Consider the following 27,874-nt stretch of genomic DNA (forward strand, 5'->3'; position numbering starts at 1 on the left):
CGACCGAACGAGATGGAGCAGGCAAAGCGGCGGAGCGCGCATGCGCCTAGACCAACATAAACAGAAAAGGAGCGGAGAGCTTCACGTGGACTGCGCTTCCCAGAAGGCTGCGCGCGGTCTCTGTGACTCATTCCCTTCGTATCTTGCGCTTGGAAACGTAAGCGTCGCAAGGGACTCTGGGACATGGGCAAACCAGTCGGCGTTGGGATTGGCTGGTTTAGGGCTTTCGAATTTAGAAACTAGGGAATGTGTTTTTTCCCCTGCAGTTACGGCTATGGAAGGGCAGCCCCAGTTACAAACATCTGGTATTCTGTCTCCTTAATTCCCAGATGAGAAAGAGGAAAATAGGGGAAGCACCCCAGGACTCCCTCAAATGCCTCTCTTCAGTTTTTAGGTTGCACTAGCGGAACCTCCGCATCAAGGGTGTCCCACCTTGGCCAATTTAAGACTTGTGGACTTCAATTCCCAGAATTCCCCATGCTGGCTGGGGAATTCTGGGAATTGAAGTCCACAGGTCTTTTAAATGGCCAAGGTGATACACCCCTGCTCTACATAATCGTGTGATCTGTCACAATTTTTGCAGACAAAAGCAGAATAGCATAATATATATGTAATGCATTTACTAGACACACTTCCAAATAAGGGTGTACATACCGAAGTTTTATTTTCTCCATTCTTTACTAAAGCTAAGATATAGTAGGTGGATTGAAATTTTATCCCATTGTTACTTTTGATGCTAAACTTCTTGTTTGGTGTCTGTCTTGTATTAGATTTCAGTCCCTACCCAGTTTGAGGTAATGATTTATGCCTTAACATAACATAATAACAGAGTTGGAAGGGACCTTGGAGGTCTTCTAGTCCAACCCTCTGCCAATCCCATGTTCCTAAACCTATGAAAACCTATAAAACATATAAACCTATAAAAAGTTATGTAAATTGCTGGTTACATCAATGTTCATAGCGCAGAATACAGTTTATCCCTGGTCTGTGCAATGGTAAAATGCATATGGGTCAAGAATGGGTACTGAGCCTTAAATCTGTATTTAAAAACTGGGTTGAGCTCAAATCTGCATTATGATACCTGCAGTAACCCACTGATATATATACACTGATATATATACACTATTCTGTATGTGGGTTGAGGCCTTTTCCCATTTACATACTGGAGATTACACCCCCTATTTGAAAACAAGTGGAGAATTTTCACAAACCATACTTTTAGATCAAACTTAAATTGAGTTCACTGCTTCTCAAGGGGAGAAAAAAATTACACTGACCTCCAGGCAGACTTCAGGAAATTCCATATGGGGGAGCTGCTGAGTTGCTTTCACCAGAGAAAGCTCCTGGTTGTTCTCCAATGTGGCTGTATTTTCCTTTTGTGTATGCATTTTTCTCTTGGGCGGAAATATTGTTGTTACCCATCTGAATGCACTGAATCCTCCTTAGCTTGTTTTCCCTTTGATGGAAGAATCCACAGCTTCTCTTAGCACGGTTTGTATAATCTTTGAGATTCTAGTTCCTGACGCTCACGTTTCCTTTCTTTCTTGAGGATGAATTCCTTAATTGTAGCCGTTGCAACCTTCTAAATGTGGAGGTTGCATGTGCTGTAGAACTAATAGACTTCATCTGGAGCACTGATGTAAGCTTGTTTACATCATCCTCCAGATATGATAGATTTGGGGCTTCAGAAGCTCAAGTTAATCCTCCAGCCTTTGTTTATGCTCAAAATTATTGAGATTGAGTTGTGTCTCTGGGCCTGACTAATAAATTGGAAATGGAAACTTTGTGGGATGTGTGTGTATATATAAATAGTTAAGACGGGATTTATTTGCTAAATTGGAATTTTCATGTACGAAATTTGGCTAATTTGGATTAGATTTCTATTATTAGAAAGATTCTAAAGCTACTGCTTTTAAACAATTGCAATCTTTAAATATATTAATTTACTACTGATCTTCTAGTACAAATGCTTCTTTTGTTACCAGACTAAATATATCACTGGATGAACTTTCAAAATATAAATCTTTATTTTTTTTTAATGAAAAATGCAGTTTTCCAAGAATATTGAGATAATGGTTATTAAGCAATTTGATCTGCCATATTTTTTATTCTTTTAACAAATGTTATTTAAACACAATTATAGGAGGTATTATCTCTTATGCTTTGAATATTAAACTATCCTTGTGCCACACTTCTATAACTCCTAGAGTTGTGGCCCAAATTTGTGACTTCATAATCCTAGGATAGCTTTTGAAAGTCATCCATTTCTTCTTCCAGGGATTGAGAAAACTCCAACCACTATCAGCCACTGAGATTGGTTTTTTCCAGTGTCAGGAAAGGCTGATATCATCAGAAGGGTCAAAAAGGAAGTGATGGTTCTGTAGAAGAGGGACTGAGTGGGTTTGCATTTGCCAGATTTCTAAGAGACCCCAGTTTCTTTGCTGATTCCCAACTGGAGAAGGTTTGGATATATGTAAATATATCCCTTTTCATTGGATTCCACTCTTTTCACAATTGGAAATCAGTAAAAGAATGTGGAAGAAATTAACCACTTTCATTTCTGTGAGATTTGATGTTCTTTTGATTTGAGCAAAATCAAAAAGTGAAATGCCACCTCAAGTCAGAAAATCACAATTTTCTGATGTACTAATTATATATGTGTTTTGCACCTATGGTGGTCAAGATCATAGTCCAAAGTATTTTTGTAGTTTTATATAATAAAAACTTACCATAATTTACAAATACCAGAATGCATGTAAATATACATTTCTCCTTGGAAAAAAATGCATTTTTGTCTTTATGTCTGTACAGTTTATTTGTCTACAGGTAGTTCTCAACTAACCACCATAATTGAGCCCAAAATTTCCATTGCTAGGCAAGACATTTCTTAAGTGCATTTTGCCCCCATTTTATGATCTTTCTTGCCAGAGTTGTTAAGTGAATCACTGCAGTTTTTAAAGTTAGTAATATGGTTAGTAAGTGAATCTGGTTTCCCCATTCACTTTGCTTGTCAGAAGGTTGCAAAAGGTGATCACATGATCATGGGGATGCTGCAACTGTCATAAGTGAAAAACAGTCATAAGTCTCTTTTTTCAGTGCAGTGCCATTGTAACTTTGGCAACTAAACGAATAGCTGTAAGTCGAGGGCTACCTGTATTACAGTGCTACAGTGCAAGTTACCCTGGCTTCTAATTTCTTTCCAGATGCAATTAAAGATTTATCACCTTTGATAAGCCTTGAATGGCACAGGACCAAATTATTTGTGGATTCTCTCTCCCTGAGGTCTTGCCCATCCCACCACATCAAAAAGGGTGGGTGTACTTCAAGTCTCTTCTCTTAACTGTTGTCATCTAGAGGGACCTAGGAGGTATCCCTTCTCTATAGCTGCCCCTGCCCTATGGAATTAGGGGCAGCTGCTTCCTGACTAGGCCTCCCCTCCTTCAGTAGGCTGTGAAGTGATGCCTCTTCCTCAAGGCAATGGTCTACAATGAGATGGGAGCTCAACAAATGTATGAGAGTGCTGCATTTGTGATGCCATGAGGTATAGTTTTTATTCCTTTCTGTTGTGTTGCTTTTTCTATGAGCCACACAGGGTTATTGTACCCATATAAGTCTCTTAAATAAATAAATAGTTGGTTCTTTGACAGAAGAGTAGGAGAGATAGAAAACTGCTACTCTAGAGAAGAGCTAGAAGAATATATCCATTACTAGGAAGATCTGAATATCAGACTAGGCCAGTGGTTCCCAACCTTTTCTTGGCTATCCCCCACCTAAGCATTTCAAAAATCCTGATGCCCCCCCATAACATATAATTCTTACTATTCAAAAAGTGAACTCCTACTCACAGGAGGAAGCCTAAAAGGCCATTAACTTGGTTTAAACAAGGTCCCAATTGCCCCCATTACAAATCAAATTGCCCCCCTGTGGGGCGTGGGCCCCACGTTGGGAACCACTGGACTAAGCTGTGTGGGCCTTTTACCATACACTCTTATTCAGGGGTCGGCTATAGCTTGATTCTTTTATTTAGCAGACTCTAAAGAATTCAGATGGTAACCATCAAGAAAAATACCGTATAAGCCTTCATACGGTAAGGCATGCAAACTGATGACAATTTTTCTGTATTTCCACAGACCAAAAGAGAATCCCTGAAAATATGAACTTGGCAACATTCACAAAATCTTGGATACTTTGGGGTTGTGCTGCCATTAGAAAAACTGGCTTCACTCTGAGGGGAAATGCTTCATCTACAGCAAAGACAATGCCAAGAACTGATATGAGATTGCCTTCTGGAGGATCACTATCATGAATCGATACACAACTATCAAACAGCTGGGAGATGGGACATATGGCTCTGTCCTCCTAGGAAGAAGTATTGAATCAGGAGAGCTGATTGCCATTAAGAGGTAAGGGACCTTTCTGAATTGCTGTCCTTTTAACCCTGCATATCCCATTTGAGCATCAGATAATGATACATGTTCATATTTTTGAAGACTGTGGTTCAAACTTGTTCAAACACAAGGATATTGCTTCAACTTGTCAAGGCAAAATTGATCCTTTAGTTAGGAAAAATCAGGACTTCGTTTATTTTGAAACCACTAAATAAAAACTCAGATTTTCAATTGTACTAACCTTGAAACTGATTTTCAGCCACTTGGGAATACAAAATGGCTTTTTGACTGTTTCCCCTCTTAACCTAATAAGACTTTTATATCACACGATAATCTGCTTTTGAAAATTCTTTTCATGTTAGAAAACGAAAACAAATGTTTGAGAAACAACAATAACAAAAGCATAGAGGTACAGAATGAGTTTGTAGATTTTGGTTGTTGTGGCTTTGAATTTATTTCTCCAGTCTTATGTCACAATGGAACTGGAATACAAATTATACCCAATAATAGAGTTCTTATTCCTTGTGCAGAATGAAGAGGAAATTTTATTCCTGGGAGGAATGCATGAATCTTCGTGAAGTCAAGGTACTTTACACTTCCTTCTGATTCTAAACTCCCTGAAGGAGTTTCAGTTTTAAATCAACTGTGTAGTGAAACCTACACTTTGTTTTTCTAAAACCCTTTTTTCCTGAAAGTAAGACAGACCTATGTTGTTTGTGTTTATAAATGATGCAAGAAAGCTAAACAGGCTTTCTTAAGACTACTTCAAAGTTTAGTGCTACATTTAAATTATAGGTGGTGACTGTTATAAACAGACATTTGATTTGGGCAATCAGTAGTAGATAGAAAAGGCAACTAGTGCCTTCTAGTGCCAAATTAGTGCCAAAAAAAACCCCAAAACACAACAGATGCATGCACTGTGAATTAATAGGAGTTTGGAATTCAGTCTATAGGGCTATTGCAAAACAGCTATATAAGGGTTTTCATCTCCAGTGTGACCATATTCATGTTTATAAATATTGGGTTTCAGATCACCTTTCCTAGTGTTACTTTAAAGTTATTTTGCTCTTCAGATTAGAGCTGTTTTACGAATGAACTGAGGTAGGTTTGGTAACATGCTTAGTCCTTCTCTAGCTATGAAAAGGAAGATCTACTGACAGGCCTTCTAAGACTGTTGTGAAACTGAATGACATATCCATTGCCCAGCAGCTGGCACATAAGCATCTAAATAACAAAACGATTCTGAAAAATTAATATTAATTGGTGAATCTATTGTAAGCATAGATGTGGAAGAAAGAACCTGAGACTGCAGTGTTCATACTGCCTTTTTCAGAGCTGGAAGGAGTGTTAATCAAAAGCTTATGGTTAGATGTTGCGTTTCGCTGCATGAAGATCTCTGCAAAGAAATTGGCTTCCTTGGTGCTGAAATGTGAGTTGTGCGAATTACCATCAGCACACAACTTGAAAGACCGGGGCACTGAACACATCCAGTTCTAGAGATCCGAGTATGTTTGTTGAATGGGGTGATATTTAAGTTTAGCTGCATCTTAAATTTCATTTCTAGAACAAAGATTCATTGTCACTTATCTTGAAGTCTGCAATTGAATGTCTGTAATTGTTTTCTGGTTTTTTTCCCCCCAGTCCTTGAAGAAACTTAACCATGCCAACGTAGTGAAACTAAAAGAAGTTATCAGAGAAAATGATAATCTGTACTTTGTATTTGAGTATATGAAAGAAAACCTTTATCAGTTAATGAAAGAAAGGTATGTTGTTTTTCTCACAGGCACAGTTCAGTGGCATAACCTAAGAAAGAGGGAGAGCTCATTTGGCTTCCCAGATGTTATTAAACTAAAACTCCCAATAGCTCTCTGCACTTAGGCAAAGGATGATAAGAATGATAATTTGTAGCTCTCAGAAGGCATGTAATAAACAATAAACAGTTCAAGAATCAGCAAAAACATTAGGTTAGGAGATATAATCAATAATTAAAATTATGCTGGAATATGAAGTTTAGCTTTCCACTACTACAAGTTCTCAGCTATGCTTTCTTGCTGGAGAATTACTTAGTGAAAATTGCTTGTTTATTTGTTAAATTTATTTGCTGCCCATCTCATATCGAAACAACTCTGTATGGTTTACAGCATTAAAACATTAAAATCCTAAAAGTTAATATTTCTGAAACAATAAAAATGGAAATCATAGCATATATATATATATATTGTAGATATAGATATAAAAGCTGTGATAAAATAATAAAAATTGAAGCCAAACTTCTTCATCATCAAATATATATTTTATATACAACAAATGCCACCTCTGCAAAGAAGTTGAAACAGTAGACTATCTAGTTAGCTGCTGCAAGATGGCACAGACCGATTACAAACAATAACATGACAGAGAAGCAACAGTGGTGCACTGGAATATCTGCAAAAAAATATCATTTGCCTGCAAGTAAGAATTAGTTGGACTACAAAATAGACAAAATAATAAAAAACAAAGGGACTAAAATGATCTGGGACTTTAGAATTCAAGCAGACAAGCATCTGTCACACAACATCCCAGACTTAGCAATTGTTGATAAGACCAAAGAGTATGGATTGTAGACGCTGCATTACCTGGAGACAGCAGAATAGCAGATAAAGAACTGGAGCAGAATCACAAAATTCAAAGACCTGCAAATGGAAGTAGAATGACTGTAGCAAAAGAAAGCAAAGGTAATAACAATAGTAAAATAGGCACTTGGGTGCAATCCCAAAACATCTGGAGTACCACTTGAATACCTTTGGCATTGACAAAACCACCATGTCAGTTGCAAAAGACAGTTTTACTTGAAACAGCTGACATCTTGCAATGATACCTTTAATAATATTAAACAACATCTGCCTATCCCAGATCCTTGGAAAGGAGTCAATAAGTAGACAAAAATGCCAAATCTAGTCTATTCATCTGGCTAACTGTGACCAAACGTAATAGATCTGATACTTCATGTAACCAAGGCAGAATGGTATTCTTGGGGTTTACTTTAAGTTAGCATTTCTGAGAAATAACAACAGCTGGGTTGAACCACCATTTCAGTTTTCCATCATCCTTGGAGTCCAGAGTAGGGATATTTATTTATTTATTTATTTATTGGGCATATAGCAACAATGGGTTCTGCTTTAACTTCACCACGTGCCCAAGAATACCGAGAGTTAATGTCAATGCTCAACCAGTAGGCTGGAACTCTGACTAGCATGACATTTCCATCCTTGTTCTGAAGCTGAGTAAGTTACTGTGAGAATCTTTTTCTGAGTTGCTTATACGACATCAATAGCAGTAAAGCTACCTGTGAGTGTCCTAAATACAGGTAGTCCTCAACTTACAACCACAATTGAGGCCAAAATTTATGTCACTAATTGAGAATTTTGTTAAGTGAGTTTTGTCCCATTTAAGACTTTTCTTGCCACACTGGTTAAGTGAATCACTGCAGTTGTTAGGTCAGTAACAGCTGTTAAGTGAATCTGGCTTCCCTATTGGCTTGGCTTGTCAGAAAGTTTCAAAAGATGATCATGTGATCCCAGAACACTGCAGCCATCATAAATATGAACCAGTTGTTAAACATCTGAATGTAAATCATGTGACCAGGGGAATGCTGCAACAGTTTATAAGTGTAAAAATAGTAATATCACTTTTTTCCAGTGCCTTTGTAACTTCAAATGGTCACTAAGCAAACTGTTGTAAGTCGAAGATTATCTGTAAATAAATAGAAAAGGACTTGCTCCAGAACCAAACCATTTCAGAATGTCTGAGCTAATTTGCTTGTGTTCTGATCTATTTATAGCCTCCCACTATATCTGCACTTTGAAAACGACTGCAGATAAAAAAACCTCATATGTGAATATTAACTTTGAGTTCTGTTTCTGCTTTACAGGAACAAATTGTTTCCAGAGTCCACTGTCAGGAATATTATGTATCAGATTCTTCAAGGCCTTGCATTCATACATAAACACGGTAAGATTTAAATGACAAATTGGATGATCATCTGTATGTATAACACAGAAGGAATGTCTCAGATATATGTGGACAGAAACTTCTTGTTTGAGTTCAGGGAATTAAACAATATTATCACCAAGGTTTTCTGAAAAGCCCTGTTGTTAAATAAATAGTTACTTCTTAATGATAGTTCTGAATCCCATATAAATCAACATAACTGATTTCAGGTCAGCTGACATAGAGCTGCACTGTACAAAATGTGTTATTTACATCCGTTCTTTTATTAAACTGATCTACCATGTAAAAGGATTAATAGTTGATAATCCCAACAGTGTTCTCATTTTTAAGTCAGGATGTTGCAATGGGAGAATATATAGCAAGTTGTGTTGCTATCATTGTTTCAGGCTATAACAGTAACATCACATTAATATCATTCCAAATTTTAAATATTTTATCCATAAAACCCAGGAATCTTTCAGTCTATTATTTTTGTTGTTGTTCAGTCACTACGTTGTTTCCGACTCTTTGCAACCCCATGGACCATAGCACACCAGAGGCCCCTGTCGCCACTGTCTTCCGCAGTTTGCCTGAACTCATGCCCACTGTGTTGATGACACTATCTCATCCTCTGCCATCCCCTTCTCCTTTTGCCTTCCATCTTCCCCAACATCAGGATTTTTTTCAAGGAATCCTCTCTTCTCATTGAGTGGCCAAATATTTGACCTTCAGCGTCAGTATCTGTCCTAAAGAACAGTCAGGGTTGAGGTCCCTCAGGACTGATTGATTTGATCTCTTTGCAGTCCAAGGGACTATCAAGAATCTTCTCCAGCACCACAATTTGAAAGTATAAATTCTTCCTTCAACTATCCTTATGGAGTCTATATATACAGTATAGTCAATGTAATTATTTTTGCTTTCTATTCAGAAATACTAATTTTCATGCTTACTTTTGGTTAGTAAGGTAGAGATCTTTACCTTCAAACTTAAAGCATAACCAAATAACTTTTTTTTCTAATTTAAAAACTATAAGATGAAAACTAAGCAGAAGGGTGAGAGAAAAGCCTAACCCATGTTTGTCTTTTCACACAGGTTTTTTTCATAGGGACTTAAAACCTGAGAATCTCCTTTGCATGGGACCAGAACTCGTGAAAATAGCAGATTTTGGGCTTGCACGTGAAATTAGATCTAGACCTCCATATACAGACTATGTTTCGACACGGTGGTAAATACTTAAATTATTTATTTATTTATTTATTATTCATATTTGTATACCGCCCTATCTCCCGAAGGACTCAGGGCGGTTCACAGGCAGCTAAAAACATATATATACAAATTAAGAAAACCATTAAGAAACTTATTCAAACGCCAAATTAGTTAAAAATAGTATAAATATTAAAACCAATTAAAACCCCTAAAAAATTTAAAAAACTAGTCCAGTCCCGCGCAGATAAATAGGTGTGTTTTAAGCTCGCGATGGAAGGTTCGGAGGTCTGGAAGTTGACGGAGTCCTGGGGGGAGTTCGTTCCAGAGGGTGGGAGCCCCCACAGAGAAGGCCCTTCCCCTGGGCGTCGCCAGACGACACTGCCTAGCTGACGGCACCCTGAGGAGTCCCTCTCTGTGAGAGCGCACGGGCCGGTGAGAGGTATTCGGTAGCAGTAGACGGTCCCGTAAGTAGCCCGGCCCTATGCCATGGAGCGCTTTAAAGATGGTTACCAAAACCTTGAAGCGCACCCGGAAGGCCACAGGTAGCCAGTGCAGTCTGCGCAGGATAGGTGTCATACGGGAGCCACGAGGGGCTCCCTCTATAACCCGCGCAGCCGCATTCTGAACTAACTGCAGTCTCCGGATGCCCTTCAAGGGGAGCCCCATGTAGAGAGCATTGCAATAATCCAGGCGAGACGTCACGAGGGCGTGAGTGACCGTGCATAGGGCATCCCGGTCTAGAAAGGGGCGCAACTGGCGCACCAGGCGAACCTGGTAAAAAGCTCTCCTGGAGACGGCCGTCAAATGATCTTCAAAAGACAGCCGTTCATCCAGGAGGACACCCATCTCCATCGGGGCCAGTGACTCGCCCCCGACAGTCAGCCGTGGACTCAGCTGACTGTACCGGGATGCCGGCATCCACAGCCACTCTGTCTTGGAGGGATTGAGCTTGAGCCTGTTTCTCCCCATCCAGATCCGTACGGCCTCCAAACACCGGGACAGCACTTCGATAGCTTCGTTGGGGTGGCCCGGTGTGGAAAAGTACAGCTGGGTGTCATCAGCGTACAGCTGGTACCTCACACCGAAGCCACTGATGATCTCACCCAGCGGCTTCATATAGATGTTGAACAGAAGGGGCGAGAGGATCGACCCCGCGGCACCCCACAAGTGAGGCGCCTCGGGCCGACCTCTGCCCCTGTCAACACCGTCTGCGACCGATCGGAGAGATAGGAGGAGAACCACCGATAAACGGTGCCTCCACTCCCAATCCCCCAACCGCGCAGCAGGATACCATGGTCGATGGTATCGAAAGCCGCTGAGAGGTCTAATAGGACCAGGGCAGAGGAACAACCTCTATCCCTGGCCCTCCAGAGATCATCCACCAACACGACCAAAGCCGTCTCAGTGCTGTAACCGGGCCGGAAACCGGACTGGAGCAGGTCTAGATAGACAGTTTCCTCCAGGTGCAAGGGAAACTGATATGCCACCATACTCTCTACAACCTTAGCGAGCGGGTTGGAGACCGGACGATAATTACCTAAAACAGCCGGGTCCAGGAAGGCTTCTTGAGGAGGGTCTCACCACCGCCTCTTTCAAGGCGGCCGGAAGACTCCTCCACCAAGGAAGCTCGTAATTGCCTGGAGCCAGCCTCGTGTCACCTCCTGAGTGGCCAGCACCAACCAGGAGGCACGGGTCCAGTAAACACGTGGTGGCATTCAGCCTACCCAACAACCTGTCCATGTCCTCGGGAGCCACAGGGTCAAACTCATCCCACAAAATGTCACCAAGACCACCCTCAGACGCCTCACCTGAGTCGCCGCAATTTTGGTCCAGACCATCCCGAAGCTGAACGATTTTATCGTATAGATAACCGTTAAACTCCTCAGCACGTCCCTGCAACGGGTCATCCCGCTCCCCCTGGTGAAGGAGGGAACGAGTCACCCGAAACAGGGCGGCTGGGCGGTTATCTGCCGATGCAATGAGGGAGGAGGCGTAGCTACGCCTCGCTTCCCTCAATGCCACTAGGTAAGCCCTATTAGAGTCTTATTATTTAGATTATTAGTGATAATTATTGACACTTCTATTTGAATTTTCTTTTTTGTATCTGTTAGGTAAATAATGAAGTAGAATCCAGCTTTGAGCATATGCAAGAGGGCTGATAAAAAAAGAGCACTCCTCTTCTTTCTGTATCAATCTCTCTAATGCAGGGCTTCCCAACCATGACAACTTTTAAGATGCATGGACGTCCAACTCCTAGAATTCCCCATGGGTGGCTAGGGAATTCTGCGAGTCGAAGTCCACATGTCTTAAAGTTGCCAGGGTTAGGAAACCCTGCTCTAGGCCCTCATTACATGGAGGATCAGGAGGCCCAACTGAATTGGTTGGCTATAAAGAGAAAAGGTAGACCCAATAGAAACACGTCTATGTCATGACTTCACTAATTCAAAATCAGCTCAGTATCTCTAATCACATGATGTTAAGCTGTTCTTGAGAGCTCTGCCCATAGGTTCTTGGCTTGCCCATAGTAAATTTGAAACAGCTGCCATTTTATCTGGGATAAAACAGGCATTATCTGCATAAAGGGCAGGGTGGAATTTTATTGGCAGAGATCTTTGCAGCACATCTTGAAATGAATTAAGGATAGGCCAATCACTCTAGCAGTGATGAAGCTCCTCTGTTCAAGGAATTGCTTGTTTGGACAGAACTTCCCAAGTTTTGCATAACTGTACAATATTTTGCAATTGTAGATGGGAATAGTGTTTCTCTATATGCAGAACATTTTGAAGATTCTTTTGGCAACAAGATTTTCTTGACTTAGTATAGGGGCTTCAGCATTTTCAATAGGGATGGCATTTATTAACTTGTAGCAAATCTAAGGCATTTTATACCTGCTCCACATTTGTACAGACAGTCCTCAACTTACAATCATAATTGTGCCTGTCCATCACAGTTGTAAGTTGTGACTTGTTTTGCTGTGGTTAAGTGAATGCTATGGTCAAGTGAACCATTGGTTTACTCTGGGCACAATTTTGCTAAAAACAAAGTAAATGCCAGTTCTGGGCAAAACTGTAGCATAATGCAGTCATGTGACTACAGGCTACTACAAATAATAGTAAATGCAGACCAGTTGCAAGGCCCCTGAAATTCAGTTATATGACATGGGGAGGGTGACAATTAGAACTTCAAATCTGGGTCGTAAGTAGACCTCAGGTAAGTCTGTCATAACTTTGAACAGTCAGTAGCCAACTGGCTGTAAGTTGAAAGCTACCAATAGGCTCCACTGGTTTTATTTCATCCAGGTTACATGGAATTGATTAATTAATTAATATGTGTCATCAAGTTGTGTTTGACTCCTAGAGACCCCATAGATTTTCCCCATGACTATATGAAAATTAAGGATGATTAAACAAATACAGATGCATAGTGGTTCATGAGTACTTTGTGTTATATAACTTCAGAGGCTGTGTTCATTCATTATCTTATGCTATGTTCTGCTTAAGTGTGGTTTGTTGAATAAACCACTGTTGTTTAGTTTTACACCACAGACTGAATCATGAAACTGAGTCCAACTATTTCATTGGATACATTGCACAATCGTCATCCAATTTGACCAGTTTGGGCTTAGCACAATGTATGAACCATATATAGACTTTCCATAAATCCTATCTAACAATTTGATAGATAAGAACTGTGGGTGAATCCAGTGAATAGCTTAACACAGTAAAAGGCCATCCAATGAGATAAGAAAACTCATGAGTTGTGATAGAACAAGCTGCAGCTCAGTGTAATTGCTATAGAGTCTTATCCTGAGAAAAGAGTAGATAGTGAGTGGGCAGTGAGAACTGAATCCTCACAATGTCTATGTCCTGTATTAGAGGCTGATTTAATTACTATAGTTCATTTTTTAAAAAACACTGTTTTGCTTATTTTTGGCTTTCAGGTACAGAGCTCCTGAAGTGCTCTTGAGGTCCACTAACTACAGTTCTCCCATTGATATCTGGGCTGTTGGTTGCATCATGGCAGAAGTTTATACCCTCAGGCCACTCTTTCCCGGGAGCAGTGAAATTGATACTATTTTCAAAATTTGCCAAGTGCTGGGAACGCCGAAAAAGGTAGCGAAATGAGATCCGGGCCTGGAATATTGCAGGCCTGAATAGCCTCCATGGACTTTGTCTTTCTCTCAGTGCGTTACAGGTCCCATTATGCTGTGTTGATATCAGATAGACAATTAAAATGACTCCAGGTTTATATTCTCAACAGCTAAACAATGGCACACTGTATGAAGAACACAAGATAGCATATATTATATCTCTAGATCATATGTATATTTACTTGAAACTAAGCGAGTTCAGTGGGACTTAGCACTTGGGAAGAAGATATGCCTAGATTGCTCATATTTGTCTTTAGTATTATTCTAATGTTTGGTTTTAAGATTATTTCCCACTATAGTTCCAGAACATGCCCCCCCCTGCCCCCCCCGGGCTGTTCATTGTTTCCCAGCAAGAAATTCCAGGCATAATATTCTTTCACTACTGTGTATATGTTTTCCTCATATATGCGTACTTGAATTGTTACAAAGGTAAGGCTTGCTTCATCTGACAAACGCCCACTTTGAAAACTCAAGTATGCCAAGGATTTCAAATGACAGAAGGATGAGGTGATATATATATGCAGCATACATAGATTTGTACAATACTGTGTATGCATAATTTGATACGATTTGTACCTTGGAGTACAATCAATCAAATTTTCATCAGCAAAAACATTCTCAAAGATAATGTGTCCCAGAGTTAGGGATGATAAAAGCTGTAGAGCAAGAAAATTTGGATGATTGAAGGATCCTTATCTGTCTTTCCCTTAGTATGTGTTCAGTAAAGCCTAGATGAGGTATCTTTTGGTTGTAGCATAGGTCCAGTTGATCATACAGCAATAATTGGCCCACTCTTAAGGTGAATTGTGTTGTGCCTTTGTTCTTCTGCTCCAACTACATTAGATCCCATTCTGTACACTTGGCATCAGATACCCTGGTAGGGATACTTACTTTCAAAGCCTGCGAGTTACTCACCATAATTGTGGATGGCCATTTTAATTTCTCATAGTACTGCAGACACTGTTGAGAGTTGTTTTCAAAATTAGTTCTGATATTTTTTCAGGGTGGCATATTTAGATAACAGATTATTTAAATAGAAATTGTCAAAATGATTGTGCTGACTTAAAAGCATAATTCAATATAATTCTCTATAACTCTTGTGACAATGAAACTGCATATTAAAACTTTCAATTCAAGCCAGGTTTTTATGAACTGTCCTCTAGAGTTCCAACTATCCCGAGGCTGTCACATGATCATTATCTGGGCACTTGTACCCAGATAATGTACCTTGTATAAGGTACAAACCTTATGATCAAGTGATTGCCTTTTGCAGTCTTCACTGCTGGCTTCCCCAGAAAGACAATGGGGAAGCCAGCAGGGAAGGCCACAAGTTTCCCCGATCTGCAAGCCATCTCTCAGCCCCTGTGTGGCCAAGCCATGTCAGCCATTTGTATGCCTTCACATTCTTTCCGTAACCTGCACCACACCCCTGCATATCTGACTCGTGATGCACCACTGCTCACCCTCTCCAACCCGTGCCATTCCTCTTGTGCATCCTCCTTAATCCACACTGTGCCTCTCGTCTACTGTGTCACGCTTTCTTGACCCACGCTGCACCCTCATGCATCATGTTGCACCTTTCATGCACCCCTCAAATTCTTGTACACCCTCCCCACCTCTCACCATACTGCCAACACACCTCCTCACTCCCTTCCCCACCCAACGGCAGCAACTTATCTGTCTTCCAGCCTGGGACTTGCAATTTCCTGCTGGCTTCCCAGCTGACTGGTTGTGGAAAGCCAGCAGGAAGTTGCCTCGCCTACCAACAGTGACATGTGTTTAACAATATCAACCCAGATTGCAGGGATTGCCATTACTAAAGTGATGCAATCATGTTTTACAACTACATCACTTAGCAGTGAAAGTTGCAGTCCTAATAAGTCCAGTGGTCACAAGTTGAGGATTACCTATAATACGCATGTAAGGCTGCAATAATATTACAAAAGTTCCCTTAATATCAGTCCTCTTTAACCCTTTTCAGAATGATTGGCCCGAAGGCTACCAGCTCGCAGGCACCATGCATTTCCGGTGGCCCCAGTGTGTACCAAATAACCTAAAGACCCTCATCCCTAATGCCAGCAGTGAGGCCATCCAGCTCATGAGAGACATGCTGCAATGGGACCCCAAAAAGCGGCCAACTGCCAGTCAGGTTTGATATTCTTTTATTAACAGCTCTTTATAGATAATACTTGTTGATAGTATAGCACATTTTCTCCCTCAAAACTGAAGGAACCATCAAAGAGGAGACTATGCAGAATAAGAATATGCAGAATAGTTTTGCCTGTTACTGCTTCTAACCATAGTTGATTTCCTTTTGCTACAAGCCCTAAATCAGTGTCCTTATTATGCAGGGTCGGCACAAATTTCTGTTGCAGGGGTCCCCAACCTGTGGGCCATGGCCCACTAGTGGGCCGTGAGAGGTTTGCAACCAGGATGTGGAAATGGCTGGCAAGCGTGCACACACATTTTTACTTGCACGAGCAGCAGGCAAGCACATGCACACTCCATTTAAGTGAGCAGCATTCAGGCGTGCACGCCGCTCATGCAAATGGAGCTGCACATGGGCACGCTTACTGGCCACTCGTGCGGAACTATCCCCTCTCCCCCCTCGCCAGTCCGCAAAGCCGGACACGTTGGAGAACTCTGCTCTATAATATATGAGCTGTTACTGCTACTGCTGCAACATATTCTTCAGTTCTTCATGCAGTTGTTACATTAACGCTGAAAATACATGATGATGTTTGCTACCTGACTGAGCATGCTTGTTTGATTGCTTGGCCTTCTTCACTGAATAATGAATGTTTCCCATGGATTTTAGGCACTTCGATATCCTTACTTCCAAGTTGGCCACGCTCTGGGCCCTTCTCAGTGTATTCGGGAGCTGGGAAAGCAGCAGCGAGACCTTCTTGACAAAGGCCAAAGCCACCTTAAGCCCGTTCCACCAGCAGCACCCCCATCTAAAGCACAAAGTGGCCTCTCATTGAGACCATGTCTGCAGAGCCATTCCTCCCAATCCCTGACCTACCCACACAAAGCAGACACATCAGCAACGGACCTCTTAAAGGAAGCCAAGCCAAGTCAGGTAGTCTTCCCAGAAATTCACGCCAAGCTTTCTCTACAGGTAAGAAGCTTTGAACACTTTGCATTTTTAAAACAGGTGCAATTATTACAGATTAATAGAGTTGGAAGGGACCTTGTAAGTCATCTAGTCCATGTGTATGTTCCTTCTCAGCTTACATGCTTTGATCCTTTCAGATTTACCTAGTGCCAGTCCATGGGGGAAACATTTGAAAAAGCATCCCTCCTGTAATCCAAGTTTACTGTGGGCATGTCCAAACTTTATGATCCCTTCCAAAGATTTTATCTGTGGTACAGATCGGTCTATTCATAGCATTCATTTTGCATTCATACACTTTGTTATTTATACATGCTAACTAGGAAGGATTGAATACAATTCTACTTCTCCATCACATGGGAACTAGAGAACTATTAACATGATAGAAACACTGACAAGATTGTACTTTGTCTCCTCAAACCAAATCAGAATCTTTCTCATCCTCCTGTCCCACTTTGTCTTCTACTTTACAAACCATTTTTTTTATGTTTATCGTTTGTGCCTTCCTTTTTATTTCCAGTAGGATTTTTTTATAGACATGGCTTTTTCATCATTATTTGCAAAACCAGTACAAAAATATTACTAGAAATAAGAACATACAAAAGAGAAATATAAAAGGATCTATGTATGAGATAGTTTATTTAGTTTTCATGGTGGCTGCTTTTGTACCCAACTTCGTTTACTATTTTTAACCTTCTTTTATAGGTTTTATTTTCATGCTGCTTCATATCTGATCCAATATTAACTATTGTTGCCATTTCAAATGATGTTCTATTCTTGGCAATGCACACCTGTGGGATATTTTATCTTGTAACAAACCTGCCTATCTAGCTAAGCTTTTTTTCTGTTGGAGCAGCTTTCTGTGATTGGAACAGATTATGCATATCTGTTTTGTGTGTACATTGCATTCTGTCTGAATCATTGCTTTCCTATCATTGCAATATCTTCATTTTTGAGAAGGAAGTAGACCAAGAGAGAGAACTGACCATGGGATCAGATTCTCAGCAGACTGAGAAATCACACCTGGAAGCCAATCACATACTCACGGAGAGTGACCCCCCCACACACACTTTCCTTTCATTTACAAGGCAGTTTAAACTCCAGCATATTTTTATTTTGACAGAGAACCTCCATTGCCACAGAAGAAGCCAATGGTGATCTCAAACCAAAGAACCAACATAAATGGGGCCACATTATTGGAACACTAAAAAGTTCTGAGGAGTGGGATCCTGTGGAAGAGAGTGCTAGGAAGTCTTCCCTCAGCGGAACGGATTTTAAAAACAAAGGGCAGGGTGATGATGCTCTTTGTAGGTAAGCTTTTGAATTCCCGTGTATATGATATGTTTCTCAACCTTTAAGATGTTTGGACTTCAACTCCCAGAATTCCCCAGCCAGCCATCCCTATCCTAATGATATATTTTAAAAATAAGAATGGGCAACATATGGCTTCTCCGATGATGGAGAACTATTAGCCATGTTGGCTAGAGCTGATAGGAAGTTCAGACACCTTGTAGGGCTGCATATAGCTCCATCATTCCTGCTTAATGTAAGATCAATTAAAGTTGAACTTAGTCATATCCTTTTCTGAGGAAATATGAATGCAAAAATTGTATTGTCACCAAATGTGCAGCCAGGTTGTACTCCTACAGAGCGACGAATGGCACAAAATCACATCTTCAGTATCCTGTGTAAATATGCATTTGTGTGCCATGTGGTGGTTTTGCTCAGTTAACATACAAAGATCTCTTGACACTAAGGTAAAACTGCCTCATCAATAGCTATTCAGCCTGTTCAATAGCTATCTAGCTGTTTGTTCACATATTTATTTAGAAGTGTATCCAAATTGGTTTAATGGAGCTTACTCTCAGAGAAGAACAACTTAGAGACACGTCTATTTATTAAGGCTTGAGTCCTATTTCCTTCACTGGAGACTCCTGTCTAAGTAACCTTGCATAACAAGTATGTGGTGGAACAGGGCAAACGTTATCTGAACATTATGTCTCTTTTTCTATATGACCTTAATTAATCATTTTAGTATGTAGTTACTTTTGGTATTCAAGCATCAGGAAAATGTGTGCTGGAATTTGCACTGAACCTTTATGTTTTCGTTTTAGATTTTTATCCCACCTTTTATCTTATGTGCAACTCAAGGCAGCAAACATATGAATACTCCTTCCTTCTTCTGTTTTTCCTCCACAACAGCAGCCCTGGAAGGATTCAATTGAAGCTTCTTTTGGTCAGGGGAAAAAAAACAACACGTGAATTGATATAGAGGGATGTATTGTGATTGTCTGAAGTGGGTTATTTGTTTTTGGTTACAGATTTGAAAGTATTTTGGATCTGAATCCTTCAGCCTGCATAGGGACGGGAAACAGCGCACCTTCCTACCTTCAACAGGACATGCCAACATGCCAAGTTTCTGCAGCCAAACAACATTACTTGAAACATTCTAGGTATTTACCTGGTTAGTAAAACAAGCAAACCCAAACCATAATCTTTACTGTAATATGTCATAGGAAATGGCATTTAGATTGGGAGGGGAGGAGTACCATATGAATTCACAACCTCAAACTGCTTGTTGTATAAATACTTGTTTTTGTTTCCTTTGCTCATGTGTCCAAATAGCAGCAGATGTTCTAAACGGCTGACTTTTATGCCAGATTTCAAAGGAGCAAACTGCTCAAAATATTGAGTGTCATAATTCAACATAAATTGATCTTGTCTAAAACTTGAAATATATCACAAATGATTCCCCCCCCCTTTGTAAATTGTCAAAATATAGCTTGCAAAAGAGGCAGGCAACATTAGCCTTTATGTCGCTTCCAGAAAATATACCACCAAATTTTGCTGGGAAAGCAGCAAACAGAAACTGGATTTCCCATCCATTGTTGTTAGAAAGCATTTTAAAGGGATATCAACTTTTGTCGCCTTAACACACCCAAAACCAAGCAAAATAATTCTCCCCTCTAATCAGGCAATGATTTCTTCCTCCATTGTGGCTCTTAACTGCATCCTTCAAAATTATAAAATAAAATAAATAAAGGCTGCAATAATTAGCTGGTGGAAGGTTGCTCACCTTGCTCTATAGGGTCAGTAACTGGAATCAAACAGCTCTTCAGTCAAAGCAATGGTGATATCCAAGCTGAATGGTGTATCTATCAAAACTAGACGGGATGCAAGCTTGTGGTTTTGTGTTGAAGCTCAGGAGGACATTGGGAAGTCGTCATCTGGTTGAAAACTAAGAATGGCAAAGGAAGATCTTTTGTACTGATTAGGAGTCAGCTTTCACAATATATTTTCATCATCCAGCTGTTTAAATTAACTAGGTAAAGTGACACAGTGTTGTCTCTGAGCAGCTCACTTGCAATTTCTTCATCATTCCAGCATCTCTCGTTTCTTCTCTCTAAAGCCATGTACTGATTAACTGTCCAAATGTCTGCATTCCTTCTAAGAAGAATCTTCTTGTTCTAAAAAGAATACTCGGCACCAATCAGCAGTAACATTTGCAAATAATTAAATTAGCTGGGAATTACAATAGCACCGAAATAGAAGAGAAAAAGATATATCAAGATATAATATATCTGCGGCATTTTAACAGCTGTCTTGTTTTGACCTTAGGAATAAGTCCAAGAAATAATTTGGTATCTAGCTCAAGCAAAGATTCTGTCCTACCAAATCCATGGCCAAGTTCTAGTTTGCCTAGAAAGACGTCAGCAACAGCAGGCGGGATCACCAGGCTGAATACCAGTAAGAAGTATTACTGAAACTTATGAAGGATTTACTAAAGTCATTCTGATCCCCACCATTACCAATTTTCTGAATTGGATATTTCTAAAAGATCCCTGAACCAAAAACTTAAAGGCATTCTTAGTTTGACTGAGTTCAGTGGGTACTTTCTTTCTAATAATTCTGGATAGAATTATAGTCTTTGATTTCCTATGAATTGGACTTTTAAGATTATTATGACAAAAAACCACTCCTTTTTTAAATTAACAGTATGCCTTTCATATACTGCTGGCTATAGTACAATCTTGGCCCATTGCTAGTGTATTATATTTCATTCAGGTTGCTGCTTTATGTGACCTTATCAGAGAAATGAAGCTAGCTCTATGGCATCCTTTCATACGGCCCGGGGTTTATTACAAGGATAACCGCTTCCAATAAGCATCCTTTTTAACGAAAGTAGTGGGGATAGTGTCCCCTTAGAGCACAGGTATCAAACTTGCTGCATTGCTGTCACGTGATGTTTCGCGACATTTTTCCCCTTTGCAGAGCTGGGGTGGGCGTGGCCTGCGCATGACACATCCGGCCAGCGGTCCATCAGTTTAACACCCCTTTAGAGATTGATGGCATAGGTTTTTTTCCCCCATAGGGTATTAAAACAAGACCCTTAAAATATAGCTCTATATATATGAAATTGGGGCTTATTATGCTGATTGAAATAATGTTTGCATTTGAAGTTATGCTAATTAAATGCCAGCATCTAACATATTTTGACTAGGCATTAACTGATGTTTCTTTTAAAGAAACAATTGCAAGTGCAATTCCTTAGGCAATTGCAACAGTTGCCTAAGGAATGTTTATCTTGACCTTCTGCATTGATGCATCTCCCTTTTTTTGTAATTTATTTTAGATTGCACAGGATCAAGTGGCCTACTGGGTGCTTATGTCCCTTCCTTTCTGAAAAAAGAAGTTGGCTCTGCTGGCCAGAGAGTGCAGTTGGCACCAATTCTTGATCCGTCTCCTGCAGATTCATCTTCTCGTAAGCTCTGTTTTCCTCTGGGAATGATGTTATGCACTATGTTAGTAAAGCCACCACTCTAGAAACTCTGCTTGGGCTTCAACTCAATATTAATTGGGCAACCAGCCAGGCAAACCTCATGTTAATAAGTAACTGCTTTGAAAGGCTCTTTTCTTTTGAAAACTTTTGACTTTCTGTGTTGGGCAGTCAAAAACAACTAGAAATATAGATTCTTATATTGTATGCTGTATTGTACCTTGTGCTATTGTACATAATACTGTTCTCTTCCAGTAGAAGAGGATATCCGTAGCTCAGAGTTGAATGATGGAGTGCTAAGTGGTCTCTAAGCGTCATTGTTTGCTTGCAGGTGTTTCATTACCCAACTGGGTAACATCATCACTGCTAATGAGTATGGGGCTTGCTCTGCTAATGTTGGTGGGGGTTGGTTTTCTCCTTGATAATTCCTCGATTAGGGTTCTTCTTTTAGCTTGACTATTTGTCAGGTGTTGACATATTCAACACCCAGATGAGAAATCCCTGCTTATCTGGGTGTTGAATATGTTCTGGTCTTATTGTTTCCTTTTTTGGGATTTTTATTGTCTCTTTTGAATGTTATGTATTAAAACTTAGATAAACTGGGATTAACATTCAACAAACAAGTGAATAGCAAAACAACAAAACCAAGAATCAAGAAAACATTACTCTAATCCGAAAATGTTCTCTTCTTCAGTAGAGAAGTGTGCTCTTGAATATGACTAGTGCTTTTTCTATACTTGGAACTTGGGAATTCATCTTGGTTTTTCTTTCTCTTTTTTAGAACATTTCTAGTTCTTACAGTAGCAAAGACTGTTTAGACAATGCCCAATTAAGTCTTCAGAAGCTAACAAAAAAGGCTTCTATAACTTTATAGCTCTCCTTATGACTATGGGTACTAGTAATAGAATAAGTTATTGTATGAAAGGTCCTTGGTTTTCTCTGACCTTAGTTGTTTATTTGCAGACGTTTTGTTATCCAAACTAGATAATATCATCAGCACTAGCTGATGATCCTAGCATTACTGATGTTACCTAGTTTCGATAATGAAATATCTGCAAGAAAACAACCAAGCTCAGAGAGCACCAAAGACCTCTCATTTCAACCCTGGGCTGGAAATATTCTCCTTTCTTGATATGTTATTGTATGTTAACCAGAGACTGTCATTTTGGTGGGGTGGTGGTGGGGCCTTGTTGAAGCAGAGATATAAGGAATGTGTTTTGTTTTTTAAAACTCACCTCTGGGAGCTGCATAGAATAAATTGAAAGATTCAGTAGGAAGATTTTAGTTTAGTTTGAAGAAAAATATATGGATTAAGCTATATGGAAACCTAACACAACTATTGCATTGTTGAATTTCTCTGTGCTTGGCTTTTGGGTGGTAAATATTTCAGTGCCCAACTGCTGCCTTTTAGGGAAGCGTGGTTCATTCATTGGGAGGATTATGCCTGCTCTGGTCCTGGATGGAGGGTCCTATGGGTAGATATTATTTTTCAAGTGATTGAAGGTGATTATTTATTTAGCTGAGAAGAGTCTTTCTTATGGGCATGTTGGTTCTGCCCTATTGTGATGGTATGTGGGAATGACCTTAGGTGGCAGGAAGAAGACGCACAGCCCAGTCTGATAACCAGCAGCTCAGTCTGCAGGTAAAAAAACAAACAAACATGAGAAGCATTTCAGGAGGGACCCTTTCCAGAGACTACAACAAGAGGAGATTCTACTTAATGTAACCTTACACTAAAGATAGTGTTGATACTACCGTTTGTGCTTCTTATTTGGATTACCTCACAGCAGGGGTCAAATGCTACCGGTTTGCACCGGTAGTGATAAAAGCTACCGGTTCAGGTGAACCGGTAGTAAAAAAAAAGCTACTGATTGTCTGAACCAGTATTTCCAATGATCAGCTGTGCTGCGCGATTTAAATTCGTTAGAAAGCAGGAAATCCTGCTTTTTAGCGAATCTTAATCACACGGCACAGCTGTTCCCCCCACCCTTCGCTGTTCTACTTACCTTCCCAAGCCTTTTTTTTCCATGTGAAGTGTGTGTTTGGTGCGCACTGCGCATGCGTGCATGCACAGCTGCATTTGGCACACACTGTGGATGCGTGCAGTGTGGTTTGGCACACAGTGCACATGTGCACATGCAGCATGTTTGGTGAGCATGCCACACACAGTTTGAGTTTGACATGCAGCGCACATGTGTGTGCAGTGTGCGTTTGGCATGCAGTGCACATGTACGCACACAATGTGCATTTGGCACACACCACTCATGCGTGGGCAGCAAACCGGTGGTAAACCAGGGAGGATTTCACCACTTCTTCACAGGGCTAACACCTGTGTGATGGGATGCCTACAGAGCTATCAACACCACCAATCACACAGGATGCAACATATGTGCTGATAAGATAGAACCACTACCAAACTCTTATCGTTTTTATAATTAAAAAGACACCCAGCATTTTGCTTCCCTTTCCATTACCGTATTTTTTGGAGTATAAGACACTCTGGACTATTAGACACACCTACTTTTTTTTGGTGAAGAAAACAAGAAAAAGAAATCTGCCTCTGCCTCTGAGCAATTTTGCCTTGGTGCAGCAAACAGCCTGCTTTACTTTCATTTTCGTTTTCCGCATAGCTTGATTAGCACAAGAAAAAAAAAATCTGGTGTCAGCAATTTATCTCCTTGCAGCAAGCAGCAAAGGTCCCCGCAAAACAACTGAGAGTCGGGAGGCCAATCCAAGGGACAATCAGTTTGTGCTATTTAAGCTGAAATGGGCTGTTTCTTCTTGCTGCTTGCTGCAAGGAGGTAAATTCTGGGAGGCAGAGGCCAAAGGGTGGGGGCCAGTATGTGGGCAGGGCTATATTTGGTGTAAGACGCACCCAAATTTTCACCCTGTTTTGGGGGGGGAAAGGTGTGTCTTATACACTGAAAAATACTGTAAATTGTTCTTAGGAGAGGAGCTCTTTTCTACCATTCCCTATTCTGATATAGAATGTCACCACTCCCAACTATATTTTATTTGGGAAGAACAGTGTCAAAATCTGAGTAGAATTTGGATGAAATAAGAACCCAACTGCATCTTCTTCGATTCGCAGAATTCTGAATCCGTGCTTTAATTTGAAATAGGATGCTTTAAGCCAAGTTCTGCGTCTGACTGTCACCTTGACTTGCTCTCTCTTCTTCATTTGTAGAATACAGTTCCATGAAGACTATCAGAGCTCATATTGTGAGGCCATCATTTAACATGTCTGTGAAAAGCACACCTGGTTTGCTGCCGGCCCCACCTCCTGTTCAACCAGTGCATGGAAGGATTGACTGGTCTTCAAAATATGCTGCTCACCGCTGAATGATGGGATTGGAGCATGCGTTCCATGACACTGGCTAAACATCCAGTCTCCTCCTGTCCGTATTTTCTATGACCGAGACATTTCAGGACCTTTTAATAGAATTTACTTTTTAGTTGTATGTATTTGAATGCAAAGTTGTGTAACTTTTGTATTGTTCTTATTTTATGATTGAGGCATTTATTTTCATAGGACCAATGCACATTTGTATATTAGCATAGAATTGTGGAAATTTTTTTCTTGTTCTGGGGGCTTTTTTAAATAACTTTTTAAATTCACATTTTCAGAAAGAAAAGGATTTTTTCTTTTCTTTTTTGACCACATTTTATATAAACGAATAAATGTAGCAATAAGGCAGTATTTAATATAATTAAGATACGGTTCATACTATAACGACATTTACCAAATATTCTATAAGTTAAGTTTCTGAATACGGTATGCTGGGCAAATAACCCACGGAGTAGCTACATTCTTCTCTAATTCCATAATAGAATAGCCACAGTGATGGTACAACCTTCACTTTTCTGTAGTAAAACATGAGATGGGCATTTTGTTTTCAGATGACTAGGAATTATTAGAGTCAGTGTATAGAAACAGCAGAGCACAATCTTGACCCCCAGTTGTATAATTTTAGGATATAGATGGTAAAATGTACTTTTGGCAGGAAAAGAGGCATTTTCTTTAATTATATTCTGAACAGTATTTGGTCAGAGTATCATACCTCTATGGAATTCTAAAGTTATTGGTTGATATAATTCACCATAAGCGTTACAACATAGGTCTGCTTATTGTTAATGACAGTGAAATATTAGCGTAGTCATGTACTAGGATGGTCACATTTAAACCCCATGCCATTTCATACTTAACACTAGCCTTGTTTCACAGTGAAAACTAAATTTATTATAGGGGATCCTGCTTCAGTTGCGAGCAATATGTTTTGTAGGGTAGTAAGTCTTGGAAACTATTTAAAGCAATATTAAATATGACAAAGCTGGGTTTGTAGAGTAATATAATGAAGTATAAAGTATTAAAATAAGTACCAGCGGCAGCATCAGAGTTGAAGATTTTTATATATTCATAGCCTACATTTTATTTTTAACTCCTTAGCTTCTCTTTTGCCCAAATGCAATTTTGTTGCTTCAGTACAAAGTGAGTAGAAAAATTTTCTTTCATATAATTAAAGGCTTACTTTAGGAATAAGTTGAAATTGCTGATTTTTAGAGTATTTAGAAGTAAATTTCATCCCTTCTAGAAATCAACATAGGGGGTTGGTGGGATTTTTTTGTTTTGTTTGTTTTTTGAACACCAGAAGTGGAAATCTTGGAGCTTTGGGATGGAAAAAGGTAATAAAACGTAAGTGCATTTTTTTAAAGAAAAAAATCCAGATGTTGAAATTCAGTGGCCCTCTCTCTTCTTATGCTGAAAAAAAAAAAGAGGAAGAATTAAACTTTATGCATGTCAATTCACAGAGAAGGCTGGAGGTTGCATCTTCTCAGGGACAAATAATAATCCCAAATAAGCATTCCAGTTAAGTCTTGGATGTAGCATCCATATCTCTTCTGTAGTGCTGTTTTCTAGACCCCTCAGTTTGTTGCATGCTATTTACTTCTTCTCTTTTTCATAAAACTGACACTGTAGATAGAAAAGCTACATGTTAAGTTCTCCCTATTAAGACAACTAGTTCAATATCTAATCAAGTATCTGTCTTTTGTGCTGGATCTGAAAACACCAGATTAAAGCTGGAAAACAGCACTCCTTTGTATGCACACCTTGTTGCATACCTTCTTCCTCATTGGTTGCAGCAGAGTTTTCCTCTCTGGTGCTGCTCAACTGGTGAGAAGTGACAATGTAGCAGAACTGTCAATATAAATCAGAATTGTTCAATTGCAGTTGATTGCTAAAGATAACAATGTCGAAAGCAACAGAAGTGCCTTGGAAAATAACATTTTCAACAAGGCTAGTCCAATATTATCCTAAGAGAGCAGGATTATTATTTTTTGCTCCAGAAACGGATGTGCTATACATAAATTGATCAGCATTTATGCTGAAGACAAAAATATGCAAACTCCTCTAGCCATCTTCACTGGTATTAGATTTTATGCTTGTTCTAGGTTGTAAAAAAATCTGCAATATTTAAAAATATCTCATTGTCTAAATTGAAATTATATACCAGCTACATTTGGCTATTAGTTCTATCGAGAAACTACGAAATAATATAATCATATAGTGGAATATGCACAAAAGCAATCTATTCCGCTATAGTCCTCCATAGTTCTTCTTTCTGTCTGGAAGGAAGTAACCTAGAAAGGAAAATAAAAATCAGAGCCATTTTTTTAAATTATATCAAAAATGTGAGATGATTTAAGAAGTATGCATGCCTAATTAGTGGTCAAATTAGATTTGTACCAGATAAAAACTGCAAACTCATTCATATACTCATGCAGCATATCAGAACTTGAAAGATAAATACTCCCTCTCCTATTTTAAAGTAATGCAAACCTATCTATTTTTCATTTATTTAAACCATCCTTAATATATTTACTCATTGTAATACATTCCTGGGAAGTTACTTACGAGTAAACAAAGTTTCTGTCATCCTATTGAGCAATACTTATAACATTTGTTGAGGATATAAAGATAATTCTATTAATACTTTTGTCAATACGAATTTATCAGTGTTGAATGAGGTTACTATATTGCCATCAGAAATCTATGGCTTGCAGATCATTGCAGCCATAGAAAGCTTTAGGTATTTTTTAAAATAAAAGTATTGTGCACTGTGGTTGAGAACAGTAGGTATAGAAAGTATTAAAATTTAATTTGAATAAGCAGGTGTATCTGACAAATGAAAATTGTCCATTTTTTCCTCCTTTGTATTTGTGCTTCTTTTCTATCTCAGTCCTTTCCAAAATAAAATTATTTAAACATT

General features: G+C 39.6%; 1 protein-coding gene across 3 annotated transcripts; it reads left to right on the plus strand.

Annotated features, from left to right (window-relative positions):
- Positions 1-24: 24 nt before the first annotated feature.
- On the plus strand, positions 25-27,874 carry CILK1 (ciliogenesis associated kinase 1). Of its 3 annotated transcripts, none has more exons than XM_058177164.1 (14): positions 25-157; positions 4,131-4,403; positions 4,919-4,973; positions 6,030-6,151; positions 8,299-8,378; positions 9,450-9,582; positions 13,504-13,675; positions 15,695-15,862; positions 16,532-16,834; positions 17,952-18,139; positions 19,150-19,292; positions 20,447-20,575; positions 21,462-21,590; positions 24,793-27,874. In XM_058177164.1, exons 2-14 carry the CDS (start codon positions 4,303-4,305, stop codon positions 24,945-24,947), a joined length of 1,878 nt encoding a protein of 625 aa, XP_058033147.1. In that variant the 5' UTR covers positions 25-157; positions 4,131-4,302; the 3' UTR covers positions 24,948-27,874. The 3 variants fall into 3 exon arrangements, 2 of the variants coding, with proteins under 2 accessions (XP_058033147.1, XP_058033139.1); XM_058177156.1 differs by lacking the exon at positions 25-157 and adding an exon at positions 1,300-1,491; XR_009154419.1 differs by lacking the exons at positions 25-157; positions 24,793-27,874 and adding an exon at positions 1,299-1,491 and having other exon boundaries at positions 19,150-19,281.

This window comes from Ahaetulla prasina, chromosome 1, assembly GCF_028640845.1.
Source record: "Ahaetulla prasina isolate Xishuangbanna chromosome 1, ASM2864084v1, whole genome shotgun sequence".
Classification (NCBI taxonomy): Eukaryota; Metazoa; Chordata; class Lepidosauria; order Squamata; family Colubridae; genus Ahaetulla; species Ahaetulla prasina.

Excerpts from the sequence above, each read along its gene's own strand:
- CILK1 (XM_058177164.1), top strand. The coding sequence starts at position 4,303 with ATGAATCGATACACAACTATCAAACAGCTGGGAGATGGGACATATGGC. Across the intron at positions 4,404-4,918 it reads GAGCTGATTGCCATTAAGAG|AATGAAGAGGAAATTTTATT; the intron begins GTAAGGGACCTT and ends TTCCTTGTGCAG. Across the intron at positions 20,576-21,461 it reads GATCACCAGGCTGAATACCA|ATTGCACAGGATCAAGTGGC; the intron begins GTAAGAAGTATT and ends AATTTATTTTAG.